General features: G+C 36.6%; 1 protein-coding gene across 3 annotated transcripts in view; it reads left to right on the plus strand.

Moving 5' to 3' along the window:
- Nucleotides 1–19096, plus strand: part of RPAP2 (RNA polymerase II associated protein 2) — a 99346-nt gene that overhangs the window by 22495 nt on the left and 57755 nt on the right. For all 3 annotated transcript variants that reach the window (XR_006712453.1, XM_045478275.1, XM_045478276.1), the window contains exons 7-8: nt 14042–14077; nt 16561–17500. Coding sequence is in view for 2 of the 3 variants with exons in the window: in XM_045478275.1 (XP_045334231.1) it covers nt 14042–14077; nt 16561–17500 (976 nt within the window). In the remaining variant the exon portion in view is untranslated. The remainder of the gene's footprint in view (nt 1–14041; nt 14078–16560; nt 17501–19096) is intronic.

The following is a 19096-nucleotide window of genomic DNA, read 5'->3' on the forward strand; positions in this document are numbered from 1 at the left end:
ACTCTTGAGTATGCTTTGTAACCTCATTTTGACCTCCTGTCTCTACCTTAGCTCTATTCTTCTAGGTTGGACAGACTTTCATTAAATTTGTTTTCTTGAGCTCCACAGTCAGCAGTTACAGTATTGTCCATTCAAACAATCCCAGATTCTTTCTCCCTTAACCTTCTACCATGTCTACCTTCCCAAGTGACAGTCATCTTTTTTTTTTTTCTTTTAAAATGTTTATTTAAATTCTAGTTAGTTAACATAGAGTGCAATATTGGTTTCAGGAATAGAATTCAATGATTTATCACTTACATATAACACCCAATGCTCATTATAACAAGTGCCCCTAATACCCATCACCCATCTAATCCATGTCCCCACCATCAACCCTTAGTTTGTTCTCTATTGTTAAGAGTCTCTTGGGGCGCCTGGGTGGCGCAGTCGGTTAAGTGTCCGACTTCAGCTCAGGTCACGATCTCACAGTCCGTGATTTGAGCCCCGCGTCGGGCTCTGGGCTGATGGCTTAGAGTCTGGAGCCTGCTTCTGATTCTGTGTCTCCCTCTCTCTCTGCCCCTCCCCCGTTCATGCTCTGTCTCTGTCTCAAAAATAAATAAAAACGTTAAAAAAAATTAAAAAAAAAAAAAAAGAGTCTCTTATGGTTTGCTTCATTCTCTCTTTTTGTCTTCTCCCCCCCACCTTCCTATGTTAATCTGTTTTGTTTCTTAAATTCCATTTATGAGTGAAATCATATGGTATTTGTCTTTCTCTGACTAATTTCGCTTAGTGTAACATACTCTAGCTCTATCCACTTGTTGCCAATGGCAAAATACTCTTTTGATAACTGAGTAATATTCCTTTGTATATATACGTATACCAGATCTCTTTTATCCATTCATCAGTCTTCAGTAGTCATTTGGGCTCTTTCCATAGTTTGGCTATTGTTGATAATGCTACTGTAAACATCAGGGTGCATATACCCCTTCAAGTCAGTATTTTTGTATCCTTTGGATAAATGCCTAGTAATGTGATTGCTGGATTATAGGGTAGTTCTGTTTTTGCCTTTTTGAGGAACCTCCATACTGTTTTCCAGGGTGGCTGTACAAGATTGCATTCCCAACAGTACAAGACGGTTTCCCTTTCTCTGCAGCCTTGCCAATACCTGTTATTTCTTGTTATTAATTTTAGCCATTCTGACAGGTGTGAACTGGTATCTCATTGTGGTTTTGATTTGCTGCTGATGAGTGATGTTGTGCATCTTTTCATGTGTCTGTCAACCATTTGGATGTCTTTTTTGAAAAAATGTCTGTTCACGTCTTCTGCCCATTTCTTCACTAGATGATTTGTTTTTGGGTGTTGAGTTGGAGAAGCTCTTTATAGATTCTGATTACTATTTATCAAATAGGTCATTTGCAGATATCTTCTCCCATTCTGTAGGCTGCCTTTTAGTTTTGTTGTTTTCTTCGCTTTACAGAAGCTTTTCTATCTGGATAAAGTCCCACTAGTTCATGTTTACTTTTGTTTCTCTTGCCTCTGGAGATGTGTCTAGTAAGAAGTGGCTCCGGCCGAGGTCAAAGAGGTTGCTGTCTGTGTTCTCCTCTAGGATTTTGATGGTTTCCTGTCTCACATTTTAGGTGTTTCATCCATTTTGAATTTATTTTTGTGTGTGGTGTAAAATTAGTCTAGTTTTATTCTTCTGCATGTTGCTGTCCAACTTTCCCAACACCATTTGTTGAAGAGATTGTCCTTTTTCCATCGAATATTCTTTCCTGCTTTGTTGAAGATTAGTTGACCATGTAGTTGCAGGTTCTTTTCTGGGTTTTCTATTCTATTCTCTTAATCTATATGTCTGGTTTTGTGCCAGTACTATACTGTCTTGATGACTACAGCTTTGTAATGTAGCTTAAAATCTGGAATTGTGATGCCTCCAGCTTTGCTTTTTGTTTTCAAGATTGCTTTGGCTATTTGGAGTCTTTGTGGTTCCATGCAAATTTTAGGATTGTTTGTTCTAGCTCTATGAAAAATCCTGGTGGAATTTTGATAAAGATTAAATGTGTAGATTGCATTAGGCAATATAGACATTTTAACAATGTTTGATTCTTCCAGTCCATGAGCATGGAATGTTTTTCCATTTTTTCGTGTCCTCTTTCGTTTCCCTCATAAGTTTTCTATAGTTTTCAAAGTACAGACCTTTTACCTCTTTGGTTAGGTTTAAATTTTTTTTTTTTTATGTTTATTTTTGAGAGAGAGAGAGAGAGGGAGAGGGAGAGAGAGATGGAGTGTGAGCAGAGGAGAGGCAGAGAAAGAAGGCGAACACAGAATTTGAAGCAGGCTCCAGGCTCCAGGCTCCACACTGTCAACACAGAGCCTGACACAGAGCTTGAACCCACAATCTGCGAGATCATGACCTGAGCTGAAATTGGACACTTAACCGACTGAGCCACCCAGGTGCCCCTCTTTGGTTAGGTTTATTTGCTAGGTATCTTATAGTTTTTGGTGCAATTGTAAATGGGATAGATTCCTTGATTTCTTCTTCTGCTGCTTCATTATTGGTATATGGAATAATGCAACAGATTTCTGTACATTGATTTTTATATCCCATGACTGTGCTGAATTCATGTATCAGTTTAGCAATTTTTTGGTGTAGTCTTTCAGGTTCTACATAGAATATGATGTCATCTACAAATAGTGAAACTTTGATTCTTCCTTGCTGATTGTGATGCCTTTCTTGTTGATGTTTTTCTTGTTGTCTGATTGCTAAGGCTAAGATTTCCAGTACTTTGTTAAGTAGTAATGGTGAGAGTGGACACCCCTGTCTTATTCCTGACCACAGAGGAAAAGTTCTCAGTTTTTCCCCATTGAGGATGATATAAGCTGTGGGTCTTTTGTATATGGCCTTTCTGATTTTAAGTTACGTTCCCACTATTCCTACTTTGTTGAAGGTTTTTATAAAGAATGATGCTGTATTTATTTTGTCAAATGCTTTTTCTGCATCTGTTGAGAGGATAATATGGTTCTTATCCTTTTTTTTTTTTTAAGTTTATTTACTTTTGAGAGAGAGCCTGCAAGTGGGATAGGATCAGAGATAGAGAGAATCCCAAGTACGCTCTGCACTGTCAGCATAGAGCCCGACATGAGGCTCGATCCCACGAACTGTGAGATCATGACCTGTGCTGAAGTCATGCTTAACGGACTGAGCCACCCAGGCACCCCAGTTCTTATTCTTTATTTTATTAACATCGTGTATCACGTTGAGTAGTTTGCAAATATTGAACCATCTCTGCAGCCCAGGAATAAATCACACTTGATCATGGTGAATAATTATTTTAATGTATTCTTGGGTTTGATTTGCTAGTATCTTTTTGAGAATTTTTGCATACGTGTTCATCAAGGATATTGGCCTGTAATTATCCTTTTTAGTGGGCTGTTTGTCTGGTTTTGGAATCAAGGTATTGCTGGCCTCGTAGAATGAGTTTGGAAGTTTTCCTTTCATTTCTATTTTTTGGAACAATTTGAGAAGAATAGGTATTAACTTTTCTTTAAATGTCTGGTAGAATTCCCCTAGGAAGTCATCTGGCCCTGGACTTTTGTGTATTGATTTTTCATTACTGATTACGTTTCTTTGCTGGTTATGGACCTGTTCAAATTTTCTATTTCTTCCTGTTTCGGTTTTGGTAGTTTCTGTGTTTCTAGGAATTTGTCCATTTCTTCTAGGTTTTGCCCAATTTGTTGGCATATAATTTTTCATAATCTCTAATGATTATTTCTTTTTCTGTGGTTTTGGTTATGATCTTTCCTGTTTCATTCATGATTTTATTTATTTGGGTCCTTTCTCTTTTTGATAAGTCTGGCTTTGATAAGAACAAGCTCCTAGTTTCATTTATCTGTTCTACTTTTTGTTTCTATATCATTTATTTCTGCTCTGATCTTTATTATTTCCCTTCTGCTGGCTTTTGGCTTTATTTGCTTTTCCGTTTCTAGCACCTTTAGGTATGTGGTTAGGTCTGTTTTGAGACTTTTCTTATTTCTTGAGGTAGTCCTGTATGGCAGTATACTTCCCTCTTATGACCACTTTTGCTGCATCCCAATGGTTTTGAACTGTTACGTTTTCATTTTCATTTGCTTCCATGTATTTCTTTATTTCTTCTTTAATTTCCTGGTTATCTCATTCATTGTTTAATAGGATGTTCTTTAACCTCCATGTATTTTGTGGTACTTCCAAATTTTTTCTTGTGGTTGATCTCATGTTTCATTGTGTTGAGGTCTACAAATATGCATGGAGTGATCTTGATCTCTTTGTACTTGTTAAGGGCTGATTTGGACCCAGTATGTGATCTGTTCTGGAGAATGTTCCATGTGCACTCAAAAAGAAGGTATATTCTGCTGCTTTAGGATAAAATGTTCTGAATGTCTGTTAAGTGCATTGGGGTGCATTCAAAGCCATTGTTTCTTTGTTAAATTTCTGTGTAGAATGATATGTCCGGTGATGTAAGTGGGGGGGGGGGGGGGGAGGGGAGGGTCAAAGTCCCCTACTACTATTGTATTGTATTGTTATTGATGAGTTTCTTTATGCTTGTTATTAATTGATTTATAAATTTGTTATTGATATATATTTATATATGCTTGTTACTGATTGATTTATATATTTCTATATTAATTGACATATATATTTATATATTAATTGATTTATATATATTGAATTGTATATATATATATATAATTGCCTCCCAAGTTGGAGGAATAATCTAGTTTTTTTGATAGAAGTATGGCTACTCCAGCTTTCTTTTGATGTCCATTAGCATGATAAATATTCCCCATCCCCTAATTTTTAATCTGCAGGTGTCTTCAGATCTAAAATGAGGCTCTTGTAGGCAGCATATAGGTGGGTCTTGTTCTGTTTTTTGTTTTTTGTTTTTTAACTTTTTCAATGTTTGTTCTTGAGAGAGAGAGAGACAGAGCACAAGTGGGGAAGGATAGAGACAGACAGACAGACAGACAGACAGAATCTGAAACAGGCTCCAGGCTCCAAGCTTTCAGCACAGAGCCTGATGCAGGGCTCAAACTCGGGAATGGTGAGATCATGACCTAGGCTGAAGTCAGACGCTTAACCGAATGAGCCACTCAGGCACCCCCCTGGTGGATCTTGTTTTTTTTTTTTTTATCCATTCTGATACCGTATATCTTTTGATTGGAACATTTGGTCCACTTACATTCAGGGTGAATATTGAAAAATATGAATTTAGCCATTGTGTTACCTGTAAATCTGGTGTTTCTGGTGATATTCTCGGTTCCTTTCTAGTCTTTGTTGCTTTTGGTCTTTTTTCCCCCCAAAGAGTCCCCTTTAATATATCTTCTAGGGCTGGTTTACTGGTCACAAACTTTAGTTTTTGTTTTTCTGGGAAACTCTTTATCTCTCCTTCCATTCTGAATGATGGCCTGCTGGATAAAGTATTCTTGGCTGCACATTTTTCCCATTTAGCATGTTCAGTATATCCTGCCATCCCTTCTGTCCTGCCAAGTATCTGTAAATGAGTCTACTGCGAACCTGATCTGTATTCCTTTGTAGGTTAAGGACTTTTTTTTTCCCTTGCTGCTTTCGAGATTCTTTCCTTCTCTGGGTATTTTGTGAATTTGACTATGATATACCTTGGCAATTGCCAGCTTTTGTTGAATTTCATTGGAGTTCTCTGTGCTTCTTGGATTTCATTGTCTGTGTCCTTTCCCGGATTAGGGAAGTTTTCAGCTATAATTTGCTCAAATAAACCTTCTGCCCCTTTTTTCCGTCTCTTCATCTTCTGAGTCTCCTATGGTATGAATGTTACTACTTTTTCAGACGTCGCTGAGTTCCCTAAGTCTACCTTCGTGATCCAGTACCTGTTTTTCCCTCTTCTTTTCAGCTTCATTATTTTTTGTGATTTTATCTTTTATATCACTGATTCATTCTTCTGCTTTGTTCATCCTTGGTATTATGGCATTCATTCAGGTTTGCATCCTGGTTATAGCATTTTTAATTTTGTCCTCATTGGATTTTAGTTCTTTTATGTCTGCAGTAAATGATTCTGTAGTGTCTTCTATGCTTTTTTCAAACCCAGTTAGTGCCCTTATAATTGTTTTAAATTCTAGTTCAGACATCTTCTATCTGTATTGATTAAATCCCTGGCTGTTACTTCTACTCCTGCTCTTTCTTTTGGGGTGTATTCCTACATCTTGTCATTTTGTCCGGACAAAATATGATTTGATCTGCTTGTTAAAAGAAGCTAGATCTAAAAATAAAAGCAATATTTGTATTTATATAGTTATATATATATTTATATTTTATAATATATATTTATATATATTATATATATATAACTAATTTATATATTATAAATATATATATACATATAAAACTAAAAAGTTAAAAAAATAAAAGGAATCTAGACCCTATTTCCCCTAGAGCTGAAGCTTTGCAGCATTCTGTGATCAGTGGAGTTGGGACTGTACGAGGGGTTTGTGCTGGTCTTCTGGGGCCAGCTTCTATGCTGCTTCTCAGGCCAACTTTCCCTCATTGAGATACACCTGCAGGGCACAGTAGGGTGCAGCAGGGCTGGGGCTTGGCGTAAGCAGCTCAGGTCTTTACTTGGTGGTGCTGGTTAGCTCACTGAGGTCAGTCAGTGCTGATGGACGGGGGAGCAAAATGGGGTTGCTCAGCTCTCTTATCCACAGAGCAGAGAGCTTGCCCCACCACTCTTCAGGAATCCCTCACAGAAGAGAACACAATTATCTCCCTTATGTCCCAGGCTGCCTTCACCCTGTTTATGTCCAAGTTGTTTTGTCTCAGGCCCATGGCTGGGTTTCTAAACTCCAAATTTTAGGGACTTCGTTGGCATGGCTCTAAGCTGTTCCTCTGGAAGAGGGCCTTGCCATGCTTTTGCCATTTGCCAGCTTGTCCAAGACAGCAGTCACATGACCACACAGTGGTTCAGATCTTAGGCAAAGCAGAACAGAAAGCCTGCATCAAGATTCACTGCCCTCTTCCTCAAAACACTAAAAACAGAACTACTCTACGACCCACCAATTGCACTACTAGGCATTTATCCACAGGATACAGGTGTGCTTGTCTCGAAGGGACACATGCACCCCCATGTTTATAGCAGCACTATCAACAATAGCCAAAGTATGGATAGAGCCCAAATGTCCATCGATGGATGAATGGATAAAGAAGATGTGGTATATGTATACGTATATGTATATGTATATATGTATATATACACAATGGAGTATTGCTCAGCAATCAAAAAGAATGAAATCTTGCCATTTGCAACTACATGGATGGAACTGGAGGATATTATGCTAAGTGAAATTAGAGAAAGACAAAAATGATATGACTTCACTCATATGAGGACTTTAAGAGACAAAACAGATGAACTTAAGGGAAGGGAAACAAAAATAATATAAAAACAGGAAGGTGGACAAAACAGAAGAGACTCATAAATGTGGAGAACAAACAGAAGGTTGCTGGAGGGGTTGTGGGAGGGGGGATGGGCTAAATAGGTAAGGGGCACTAAGGAATCTACTCCTGAAATCATTGTTGCACTATATGCTAACTCATTTGGATGTAAATTTTAAAAAAATATAAAATAAATTTAAAAAATACAAAATAAAATTAAAAAAAATAAAAATAAATTAAAAAAAAAAAAGATTCACTGCCCTCAGCCAGTGTTTCCACTGCTGTGCCTGGCAACAGTACAGCACATTGGTGCCATCCATTCTTCTGGCCCTGGAGAGGCCTTGCAGCCACTCCCAAGGGGAGTGGAGGGGAACTGTTTCTCCTCATGTGACCCAGGGGATCCTCAGTCCATGCTGTCCACTCTCGGTTCTCCACTCACCTTCACCATAGGAGCACCACTAAGCCGGGCTGGACCCCTGTAGTGGGCAGACTTCTACAACTTCAGATTTTGGGCTCCACTGCTTCTAATACCTTGTGGTACTCTATATAAGCAGGGCTCCTTCCCCTCCACAGCACCCGCAGTTCTTACCTCCCCCAAATCAAGTCTCCGCAGCTCCTATCTTCTACAATTCTACTTGTAGACTTGCAGTTTTGTTCTCTCAGTCCTCAGATTGATTTCTTGGGTGTTCAGAATGATTTGATTTTTATCTAGCTGTGTTTGAGGGACTAGGCAAGCTTAGGGTCCCCCTATTCCTCTACCATCTTAGCTCCTCCCTCACCCTTTTTTTCCTGTGCTTGGGTTCCTGATCTTTATTGAGTAAAGTTCTCAAGCGCTTTAGATAAGCTGTCTCATTTAGAACATTAGTGCTTTAAATAAGCTGTCTCAGTCTTTACAAGACCCATTGGAAGTGTTATTACTCATTTTATGGGTGGTGGAACTGAAGCTCACAGAGGTTTAGTGACTAACCCAGAACACTAGGCTCATTTATATAGATCTGGAATTTAAACCCAGATCTGACACCAAAGCCTCATGCACTCTTTCCATTCCTTTGGCCCTGTTCCATTTTATTCTGTGTAATCTCACTCATGTGTTCACATGTTTTTTTCTTTGTTTCTTATTGACTCTCTGATAAGTTCACACATTTTCTTCTCTCCTTAAACTTTGAACCCAATCCCCAACTCATTATAGATAATTTAACCTACCACTTAACTAAATGATTGAGTGCATCCAGCAGAATTTCCTTCAACGTTATTTTCTTATCCTTTCTCGTTTCTCTGCCTCATTGCTTATACTTTCTATGTTCCTGATTCTTTTCTTCTGTCACCAAGGCTTGCTTCATGATTTATTCCTATTTTCTCACTCTTTCAAGCTCTCCTCTCAAGTTGATTATTTTTCTTCTACTTTAAAAAGGTTGGTAGGGACAGAACCCTGAAAAATATCCATTAAGTTTAGCATTTCTATGGTGATTGGTAATATTAGCAAGAGACATCTCAGTAGAGTAATGCATACAGATTCCAGGAGGCAGAGGGGTGATGATTGAATAGGAGATGTGGAATTGAAAACCAGTGCAGACTTCTATAAAGAAAGGTTACAATGAAAAAGGCAGTGGGGGGAGCTGTATGATTGAAGGACAGGGTTTGTTGGTTTCTGTGTTTATTTTCTCAAGATAGATTTAAGTATGATAATATCCTAAAAGGCAAGAGGAAAAAGGGAGAGGTTTACGGAGTAAAACCTCAGATCCATAGAGTTAGCCTTAAAGGCTTTTATATATAAACTATATGAATCTTTATAGACCCAACTGAATCTAAAGCTTTTCTTCATTGGCTCAACAAGCAATTTTTATTTCTTCTGTAATTTGTTGTAGCAGTTCATGTATCTCTCATGATACTTAACATATATTCTCTGAAATTATGTGATGCAAAATGTAGTTAAGAGCCCTGCTGTCTTGATTTGATTTCTGGCTTTACCACTTACCAGTTGTGTGGCTTTCCACTACTTATTCTTTTAGTACTCAAATTTTTTTATCTGTAACATGGGGATAATAGTTGTAGCTACTCATTCTTGTGAGGATTAACCTTTGTGAAGCTCTTAGAACAGGCGTTTTTCTCCTACTAAATTGTAACGTCCTTAAGAATAAGAACCTGTTCTTTATATTACTTAATATACCCAGCATAATTCATACATATAATAGTTCAGAATTTTATTTTTGAAGGAATAATGGAATATATACCCTGCATTTGTAGGTTAGCTGTTGAGTGTAAGAGTCCAATTGAGAATCACTGTCTATACATATTTTCTTACCTATAGAGATACTCAGACCCTATAGGACTAAATGCCAGGCAGCTGCAAGGCACTGAACCTTGACAATTTTAGCCAGGAAGACTTGGATGGGGATGTGGGATAGGAAGAATGAAAGAACTACAGGTACCTGTGAGAGGCAATAAAATCCTCTGTTGTAAAAGTTAGCATATTATTTAGGCCAAAAAAGCTCTTAATGAGAGTTATAAATATCCCCTGGGGCAATCAAGGCTAGTCACCATCCAAGTAGTGTCCTTTGCTTTGAGGAACACCAACCCAAGGTAGCTTCTATAACTAGAGTTTTAGTGAGTAGAAGTAGTGTAAACAGGGTAATATTGGGTGATTGGGAAAGGATATGCCCCAATTGGCTGAGGGACTAAGGAAAAAAACAAAAATAGATTAAAATTTTACTCTCAGGCAGCTCATTGCCCATTGTCTTATTTTGCCTTTCCTTCTAAATTTTTTATTATTGGTCTTGGAGAATTCCTGAACTACAGGGGAATCTCTAAAGCAGGGATGGCAAATATTGGTTTCATCCCATATGTCTCCTAATGTGTGGTGCTGAGAAGGAATATAATGGGAAAGAATGCCTTGATTGGTTAGCGGTGCCTTCCATAACTTAAGGAGAGGATTGGTAGGAGAGTCCATTCATACCAGTGCCTCTTCTGCTTAAGACTGAACACAAGATAAATGGATTATCTAGGCAGTATTATGTGGTCAACTCTGATGCTTAATTATATAGAAAAATATCTTTAACTGACATTTTTTGATTAGCAGCCTTTCAATGTCATAACTCGAATAACCTGTGGTTCCATCTGTCCATTTGGCTTAACTTTTTTTAATTGAAATGCTTTTTTGCAATATCATGGCCTTCATTGCAACCCTATTTTGTCCTTTAAATGGGATTAATATTCAATGCCTTAGCTTCTCTTTCATGTATGTCTAGTTTCTTATATTTACTTTTTTTTCTATTAATAGACTTTATTCCTTAGAGCAATATTAGCTTCATAGCAAAATGGAGAGGAAGGTACAGAGATTTCCCATATATCCTCCTTACCCCTACCCTTGTATAGCCTCCCTCATTATCAGCATCCCCCAACAAAATTGCTCATTTGTTACAATTGATGGGCCTGTATTGACATATCATTATCACCCAAAGCCCATAGTTTATATTAGAGTTCACTCTTAGCTTTGTACATTCTATGGGTTTGGACAAATATATAATGACTTGAATCCAACATTAATTACATTATTATACAGAGTAATTTTATAGTCATAAAAATCCTATGTGCTCCACTTATTCATCTCCCACCTGTCATAAACCCTGATCTTTTTACTATCTCCATAGTTTTACCTTTCCCAGAATATTAGGTAGTAAAATTATACAGAGTATGTTCTTTTCAGGCTGGCTTATTTCACTTAGTAATATGCATTTAAGTTTCTTCCATGTCTTTTTCTAGGTTGATAGTGGCTAATTTCTTTTTAATGCTTAATAATAATCTGTTGTCTGAATTTACTACAGTTTATTTAACCATTCACCAACTGAAAGATATCTTAATTGCTTCTAAGTTTTGGCAAAATGGATAGAGCTGCTGTAAACATCCGTGTGCAGGCTTTTGTGTAGACGTAAATTTTCTTATTTATTTGTTTAATTTACATCTAAGTTAGTTAGCATATAGTGCAACAATGATTTCAAGAGTAGATTCCTTAATGCCCCTTACCCATTTAGCCCATCCCCCCTCCCACAGCCCCTCCACCAACCCTCTGTTTGTTCTCTATATTTAAGAGTGTTTTCTGTTTTGTCTCCCCCCCCCCCCCGTTGTTATATTATTTTTGCTTTCCTTCCCTATGTTCATCTGTTTTGTATCTTAAATTCTTCATATGAGTGAAGTCATGTGATATTTGTCTTTCTCTGACTAATTTCACTTAGCATAATACACTCTAGTTCTATCCACATAGGTGCAAATGGTATGTAGATGTAAATTTTCAACTCCTTTGGGTGAATACCGGGGAGTAAGAGTTCTGGATTGTATGGTAAGAGTATGTTTAGTTTTAAAAGAAGTCACCAAACTGTATTTCAAAGTGGCTGTACCATTTTGCATTTTCACCAGGAATGAATGAGAGTTCTCTTGCTCCAAACATTCACCAGCATATGATGTTGTCAGTGTTCTGCATTTTAGCTATACTAACAAGTGTAGTGTTATCTTACTGTTCTTTTAATTTGCAGTTTGCTGATGACATATAATGTAGAGCATCTTTTCATATGCTTACTTGCCATCTTTATATCTTCTTTGGTGAGGTGTCTTTTAATGTCTCTGACCCATTTTTATTGAGGTGTTTTCTTATTGACTTTTAAGAGTTATTTGATATTTTGGATAATAGTCTTTTATCAAGTATGTCTTTTGCAAATATTTTCTCCTAATCTGGTTTTTCTTTTTATTCTCTTGACAATATCTTTCACAAAGCAGAATTTTTTTAATTTAATGAAGCCTGGCTTACCAGTTTTTTCAGTCATAGATTGTGTGTTTGGTGTCCTATCTAAAAAGTCATCTAGTTTCTCCTGTATTATCTTGTTGGAGTTTTGTATAGTTTTATGTTTTATATTTAGTTCTATGATCCATTTTGAGTTAGTTTTTGTGAATGGTATAAGTCTTTGTCTTGATTCACTTGTTTGTTTGTATGTTTGTTTGTTTGTTTGTTTTAGAGAGAGAGAGAGAGACAGAGACAAAGTCCAAGCAGTGGAGAGGGACAGAGGGAGAGAAAGAGAATCTCAGGTGGACTCCGCAGTCAGTGCGGAGCCCAACACAGGGCTCAATCCCACAACCCTGGGATTGTGACCTGAGCTGAAATCAACAGAGAGGCCCAACACACTGAGCCACCCAGGTGCCCCTTGATTCACTTCTTTACATGTGAATAATCAGTATTCCAGTACCATTTGTTGAAAAATGGTCTTTTCTCCCTCATATTGCTTTTGCTGCTTTGTCAAAGATCAGTTGAATATATTTGTGTGCATCTATTTCTGGGTTCTCTATTCTGTTCCAGTGATCTATTTATCTGTTCTTTGACCACTACCACACTGTCTTCATTACTGTAGCGTTATAGTCTCGAAGTCAGGTAATGTCAGTTCTCCAACTTTGTTCTTCATTATTGTGTTAGCTATTCTTGGTCTTTTGCCTCCTCCCAAACTTTACACTCAATTTGTGATATCCACAAATAACTTGCTGGGATTTTGATTGGGATTACATTGAATCTGTAGATCAAGTTGAGAATGACATCTTGACAGTATTGAGTCTCCCTATTGATAAACGTGGATTATCACTCCATTTTTTGTGTATTCTTCTTTGTATATTTTTCTTTTTTAAATTTTTAATGTTTATTTTGAGAGAGAGAGAGAGAATGGGGGTGGGGAGCAGAGAGAGAGGGAGACAGAGGGTCCAAAGTGGGCTCTGCACTGAGAGTGGAGAGCCTGATGCGGGGCTTGAACTCACAAGCTTTGAGATCATGACCTGAGCTGAAGTTGCTTAACCAACTGAGCCACCCAGGTGTCCCTGTATATTCACTTTTATTTAATCCATTTTTGTAATCTTTAGAAGTCACTTTTCCTGAGTCACTTCAGAAATATTTTATAGAGTTTTCCTGTCCTCTTGGAATCACTTGCTATTTGTTCCTTTTTGTATTGGCTTTCTAAGAGCTTTTCTTTCTGTCTTTTAAATATCCATGATGCCCACCCAAATGTAATTTCTGGTATTGCATAGAAAGATTGTTCCTAGAATTGAATTCAATCACCTGATCTACATAGTTCATATCCATACTACGATACAATGCTTTCTCAGAAATTAGAGCAAAAATTCTTATTGACTATATAAAGGAAATAGAGGAGAATTGTGGTACATAATTCCTGCGCTCAAGAAGCTTCTGGTTTGGTAAGAAACCACACTTAAACATATGAAAAGTAAGACTTTTAGATAATAATTCTAGTATTAAGCCATAGAGGAGTACCTGATTAACATATATTAATTGAATACATAATACTGACTCTGGAACTCATAGGAGAGAGTGATTTACTTTAGTCAGGTTAGTCAGGGAAAACTTTATTACACTCGTGGAAATTGAACTTAGTCCTAAAGTATGAACAAATTTTGGATAACAGATTAATCCATATTTCTTATGGATGAGTTTCACAATACTTTGTTCTTCAATTTTTTCTTTAAAACTTTAAATGAACTGTTTCCTTTTAATTATATTTTCTATCCAATATAGTTATAACAAACACTTGAAAATGTTTGACATACCAGTTGCCTTCAATTTTTTATTCCTATGTTTTGTCACAGGGATCCTGATTTTCAACTGCTACAGGAAGGACAAAGGTATGGTTGAATCAGTATTACTTACCTTCTATATATTTATGTTAATAGAAACATTAAGAGTAAACCAGGTGATACGAGCTTTTGGACTTCCTGTGTTGATGCATGAGGTAAGTGCCCATTTTAGCCCACACAAAGAAATATTTGCCTTGTACAGCTTTTTCTTTTGTGATAGTAAGATGATGTGTTTAATCTGTATGATTTATTGTACAGCTGTTCCTACAATGAAGTCTAATTGAACCTGTTGAAATACGACACAAACATAGCTTCCATCTGAAATACTGTGCTTCTTTGTCAACTAGATTATGCCAATTACATTTGTTGAAAGGTTTTTTTAGTCTTATTTTATAGGATTTCAAAGCTTAATATGCCAATTATGTATTATTTGGAAGAGTGTCTAAAGCATTAATAGAAAAATTCCAAGTTGTGATATTTTTCTTAACTGTTCTTGTGGTGTTGCTTGCCCAATCGTGACTATTTCTCAAAACACATTCTTATATCTTTTATCAGCATAAATTTTCCTGGTTTTTAGCCACTATTTTAGTACATGGAATTGAGCACAAGTAAGAGATATTTATTTATTGATATATATTTTAAATTTATAGCTTCAAAGTAATATAGAAAAATATAATTACTTTAAAATTCCAAGAGAAAATATGAAACCTATGAAAGTCAAATTGTTCTAATTTTTTTTAACATTATGCTTACTTCAGGTACAAGAGACAGTCTCGTGGCTATATAGGTTAGATTCTAACTAAAAAATGGTATCTAATACTGAATAAACTTGTTATCTTTTCTTTATTCCCATCCACAACCTTACTGTTTTGTTTTGTTTTGTTTTATGTTTTATTTATTTTTGAAAGAGAGAGAGGAAAGTGCAAGCAAGGGAGGGGCAGAGAGAGAGGGAGACACAGAATCCTTAGACAGGCTCTGGGTTCTGAGCTAGCTGTCAGCACAGAGCCTGACACAGGGTTCGAATGCACCAACCATGAGATCATGACCTAAGCCTAAGTTGGACGGTTAACTGACTAAGCCACCCAGGCGCCCCCACAACCTTACTTTCAACTCTGTTTTTCTTTTTCTTTCTTTATACTTCCACCAACCATGCTTTTTTTTTTTTTTTTTAATGTTGCATTATTTTATTTTAGTCTATTTTTTTAATCATTTAAAAAATGAATATCCTTTTGGGGGAGCAGTTTTAAGTGTATAGAAAAATTGCTTGAAAAGTAGAAAGTTCCTACATACCCTCACAATTCCCTGCCCCCACTTACACAGAATTGTTATCCTAAAAGAGTTCTTTTAAAGTTCTGATATGTGTATTTGCTGGAGAGTAGTTTCTCACCTAACATTTCCTATCTCAGGTTTGTATAGACAAAGCTACTCTTTTCTTTCACCTTTTCATAATTCTTAATCTTTTTAAAACCCAGTTGAAAATTGAAGCAGGGCGCCTAGGTTGCTCAGTTGATTAAGTGTGCGATTCTTGGTTTCAGCTCAGGTAATGATCTCATGGTTTGTGGGATCGAGCCCCACGTTTGTGCTGACAGTGTGGAGCCTGCTTGGGATTCTCTCTCTCCTCGTTCTTAGTCCCTCCTCCCTCTCTCCCTCTCTCCCACTCTCTGTCTCTCTCAAAATAAGTAAACATTAAAAATTTTTTTTAATTAAAAAAAATGAAAATTGAAGGAACATAGTCAAAGGGAAAACTACTGTCTTTTATTTTTAGCATTCTATAATAACTCTGGGTTTTCAAACACAATATCTTTCATTGACAAATATTAATTTTCTTTATTAATTTTATTTTTTGCTAAGACTTTCTTGTGATTTTTATCTATGGAATTTTCTGTATAACTATCAACCATAATCGGGAAAGGTTTAAACATGTCTTTTTATCTTGTTATCTTTCAAAACCTAAACAGAGTTTCTGTAATACATTTTTTTGAGAAAGCAGGAATGCAGTTTTCAAAAGAAAACCTTTTTTTAAAAAGTATATATAAAATAGTCACAGAACAGTAACAGGCAGAGGCACCTGAGTGGTTCATTCAGTTAAGTGTCCGACTCTTGATCTCCGCTCAGGTCTTGATCATCAGGTCATGAGTTTAAAAAAAAAAAAAGAAAGAAAAAGAAATGTAACAAGCAAAAATCAAAATAATTCAGTAGGATGGAATTATCAAGGTTTTTTTTTTCTTTTTGCTGTACTCCTTTAACACTTTAAAAAATGGGAAAAAAGAAAGAAGATGGTAGAATTATATCAAATAAATAAGATGCAGAGAAATCATAGATTATATAGCATTCTTCAAAAACACGTATATGTGTATATGTGTGTATCTACGGAAATACATATAGATATAGATATAGATATATATATATATATATATATATATATATATATATATATAGTTTATAGGCAATGCTTGAAAGTTACAAAATATAAATAACTGTGGGACGTTTTGCTTTTTCATTATAGTTATTTTGTTTCTTTCCTTCTACAGTGGCCATTCTGGAAAGGAAGTACAGCTATACACTAAGGCCATTAAAACATCAGATATTGACAATCCTGGCCATTTTGAGAAGCATTATGAATCTAGTTCTTCTAGCACTCATAGTGACAGTAACAGTGACAATGAGCAAGACTTTGTTTCCTCCATTCTACCAGGAAACAGACTGGTAGATGCAATGGGTGTAAGTCCAAAGCTGCACAAAAAAAGCATAATGAAAAAGAAAGCCGGCCATAAAGCTAACTCCAAGCATGAAGACAAAGAACAGACAGTAATAGATGTCTCTGAGCAGCTAGGCAATTGCACATTAGATAGTCAGGAGAAAGCTGCTGCTTGTGAACTTCCTTCACAGAAAGTAAGTACTCAGATTTCTCCAAATAGTCCTTTGCAAGAAAAAGTAGAAGCTTCAGAAAATTCTGGAAATAAATACAGTAGTTCAAAAGTAACTCTAGTAGGCATAAGTAAGAAAAGTGCTGAGCATTTTAAGAGAAAGTTTGCCAAATCAAACCAGGTTTCTAGATCAGCCTCTAATTCAGTGCAGATGTGCCCTGAAGTTGCAAAGGCAAACTTACTTAAAGTCCTGAAGGAGACTTTGATTGAGTGGAAGACAGAAGAAACTTTGAGGTTTTTGTATGGCCAGAATTATGCTTCTTTGTGTCTGAAACTCTCTTCAGCCCCTCTGGTTAAAGAAGAAGAACTTGATGAAGATGACATAGACTGTGACCTAGACAGACATTCTCCTTCCCTGCAGGGATCTCAGAATAGCTTGGATGAGTCTTTACCTTTTAGGACTTCAGATACAGCCAGTAAACCACTACCAAGTTATGAGAATTTGAAAAAAGAAACTGAAACCTTAAATCTAAGGATAAGGGAGTTTTATAGAGGACGATATGTTTTGAATGAAGAAACTACCAAATCACAAGACTCAGAAGAGGTATGTCTTAATGATGATGGGTTTTGGGGGCACCTGGGTGGTTCATTCAGTTAAGCATTGGACTCTTGATTTCAGTTTAGGTCATGATCTCACAGTTTGTGAGATCGAGCCCAGCGTCAGGCTCTGGGATAACAGCCTGGAGCTTGTATGGGATTCTCTCTCTCCTCTCTCTCTGTCTGCCTCTCCCCCACTCATGCTTTTTTTTTCTCTCTCTCTCAAGATAAATAGACTTAAAAAAAAAAAAACGATAATGAGTTTTCTATGCTGCTAGCATATGAAACACTCACCATAGCAAACCTTGGAACAGGAGTAATACTGAAGAAATAATTGTTAAATTTTCAAGTTTGTTTAGTTTAGTTTTTTGTTTTCAAATGCCATCCCTAGGGACTCCTTGGTGGCTCAGTCAGTTGAGGGTCTGACTCTTGGTTTTGGCTGTGGTAATGATTACATAGTTTCATAGGTTTGAGCCCCGCATCTGCCAGTGCAGAGCCTGCTTGGGATTCTCTGTCTCTCCCTCTCTCTGCCCTTCCCCTGCTCGTGCTATCTCTCTCTCAAAATAAATTAATTTTATTTATTTATTTTAATGTTTATTTTTGCGACAGAGAGAGACAAAGCCTGAGCAAGGGAAGGCCAGAGAGAGAGAGATACAGAATCCGAAGCAGGATTCATGTTCTGAGCTGACAGCACAGAGCCCAACGTGGGGCTCGAACCCACGAACCATGAGATCATGACCCGAACTGAAGTCAGAGGCTCAACCAGCTGAGCCACCCAGGCACCCCTAAATAAATTAATTAAAAAAAATTTTTTTTAAATGCCATCTCCAGTAGTGGCATAATTGTTTTCCAAATAAGTTGAAATTCACCCCCAGAAAATTTCACAAATGTGTAATATTTTTCTCCAGTATAGAAATAGCCTAGAATTGGGGGACAGAGTTTTCTTTAAAACCTAGCTTCATATAATATGTAGACTCTCTGAAGAGGTTTATTTATTTATTTTTGTACAAACAAATATTCTTTGTATTTTGGTATTTCAAATTTCTGCATGGGGTATATATCTTTGTATTTTATTTCCAATAGAACTGTATACAGTGGAGTAGACTTACTAGCTGAATGGTAAAGTATTTGGGTATTATTTAGCAAGCAGGCCAATTTAAAATAATATTAATGAAAATAATATAGTAAAGGAGACTTATTGAGAAATAATGGACATAAGAGAAAATAGAGCATACCAGGTAAACCTAGGTTTTAGTATTAGCTATGTCATTTATTACTGTATGAAAAGTTGGTCTCTTGAGTCTGATAGCTTTCCTTGCTCACTTATTAAGAATTTAAAAAATAATGTATGTAAAGCATTTATCACAGTGCCTTAGATAAAATTGATGCTCAGTAAATAGTAATTCTCTGTAGAGACTAAATGTCTCTTGGGGGGGTTCTCTCAGTATTTCTCTTACCCGTTTTTGGTTTGATGTGTAGCTTGGGAAATGAAGTTATTTGGCATGAAGAGGAGTACGTGATAACCTTATTTTTATGACAAAACTTTGTTACTAAAGATTTGTGAGTAAATGTGGCTCTAAATTTAAGAACACATTTGGAGATT

This window comes from Leopardus geoffroyi, chromosome C1, assembly GCF_018350155.1.
Source record: "Leopardus geoffroyi isolate Oge1 chromosome C1, O.geoffroyi_Oge1_pat1.0, whole genome shotgun sequence".
Lineage (NCBI taxonomy): Eukaryota > Metazoa > Chordata > Mammalia > Carnivora > Felidae > Leopardus > Leopardus geoffroyi.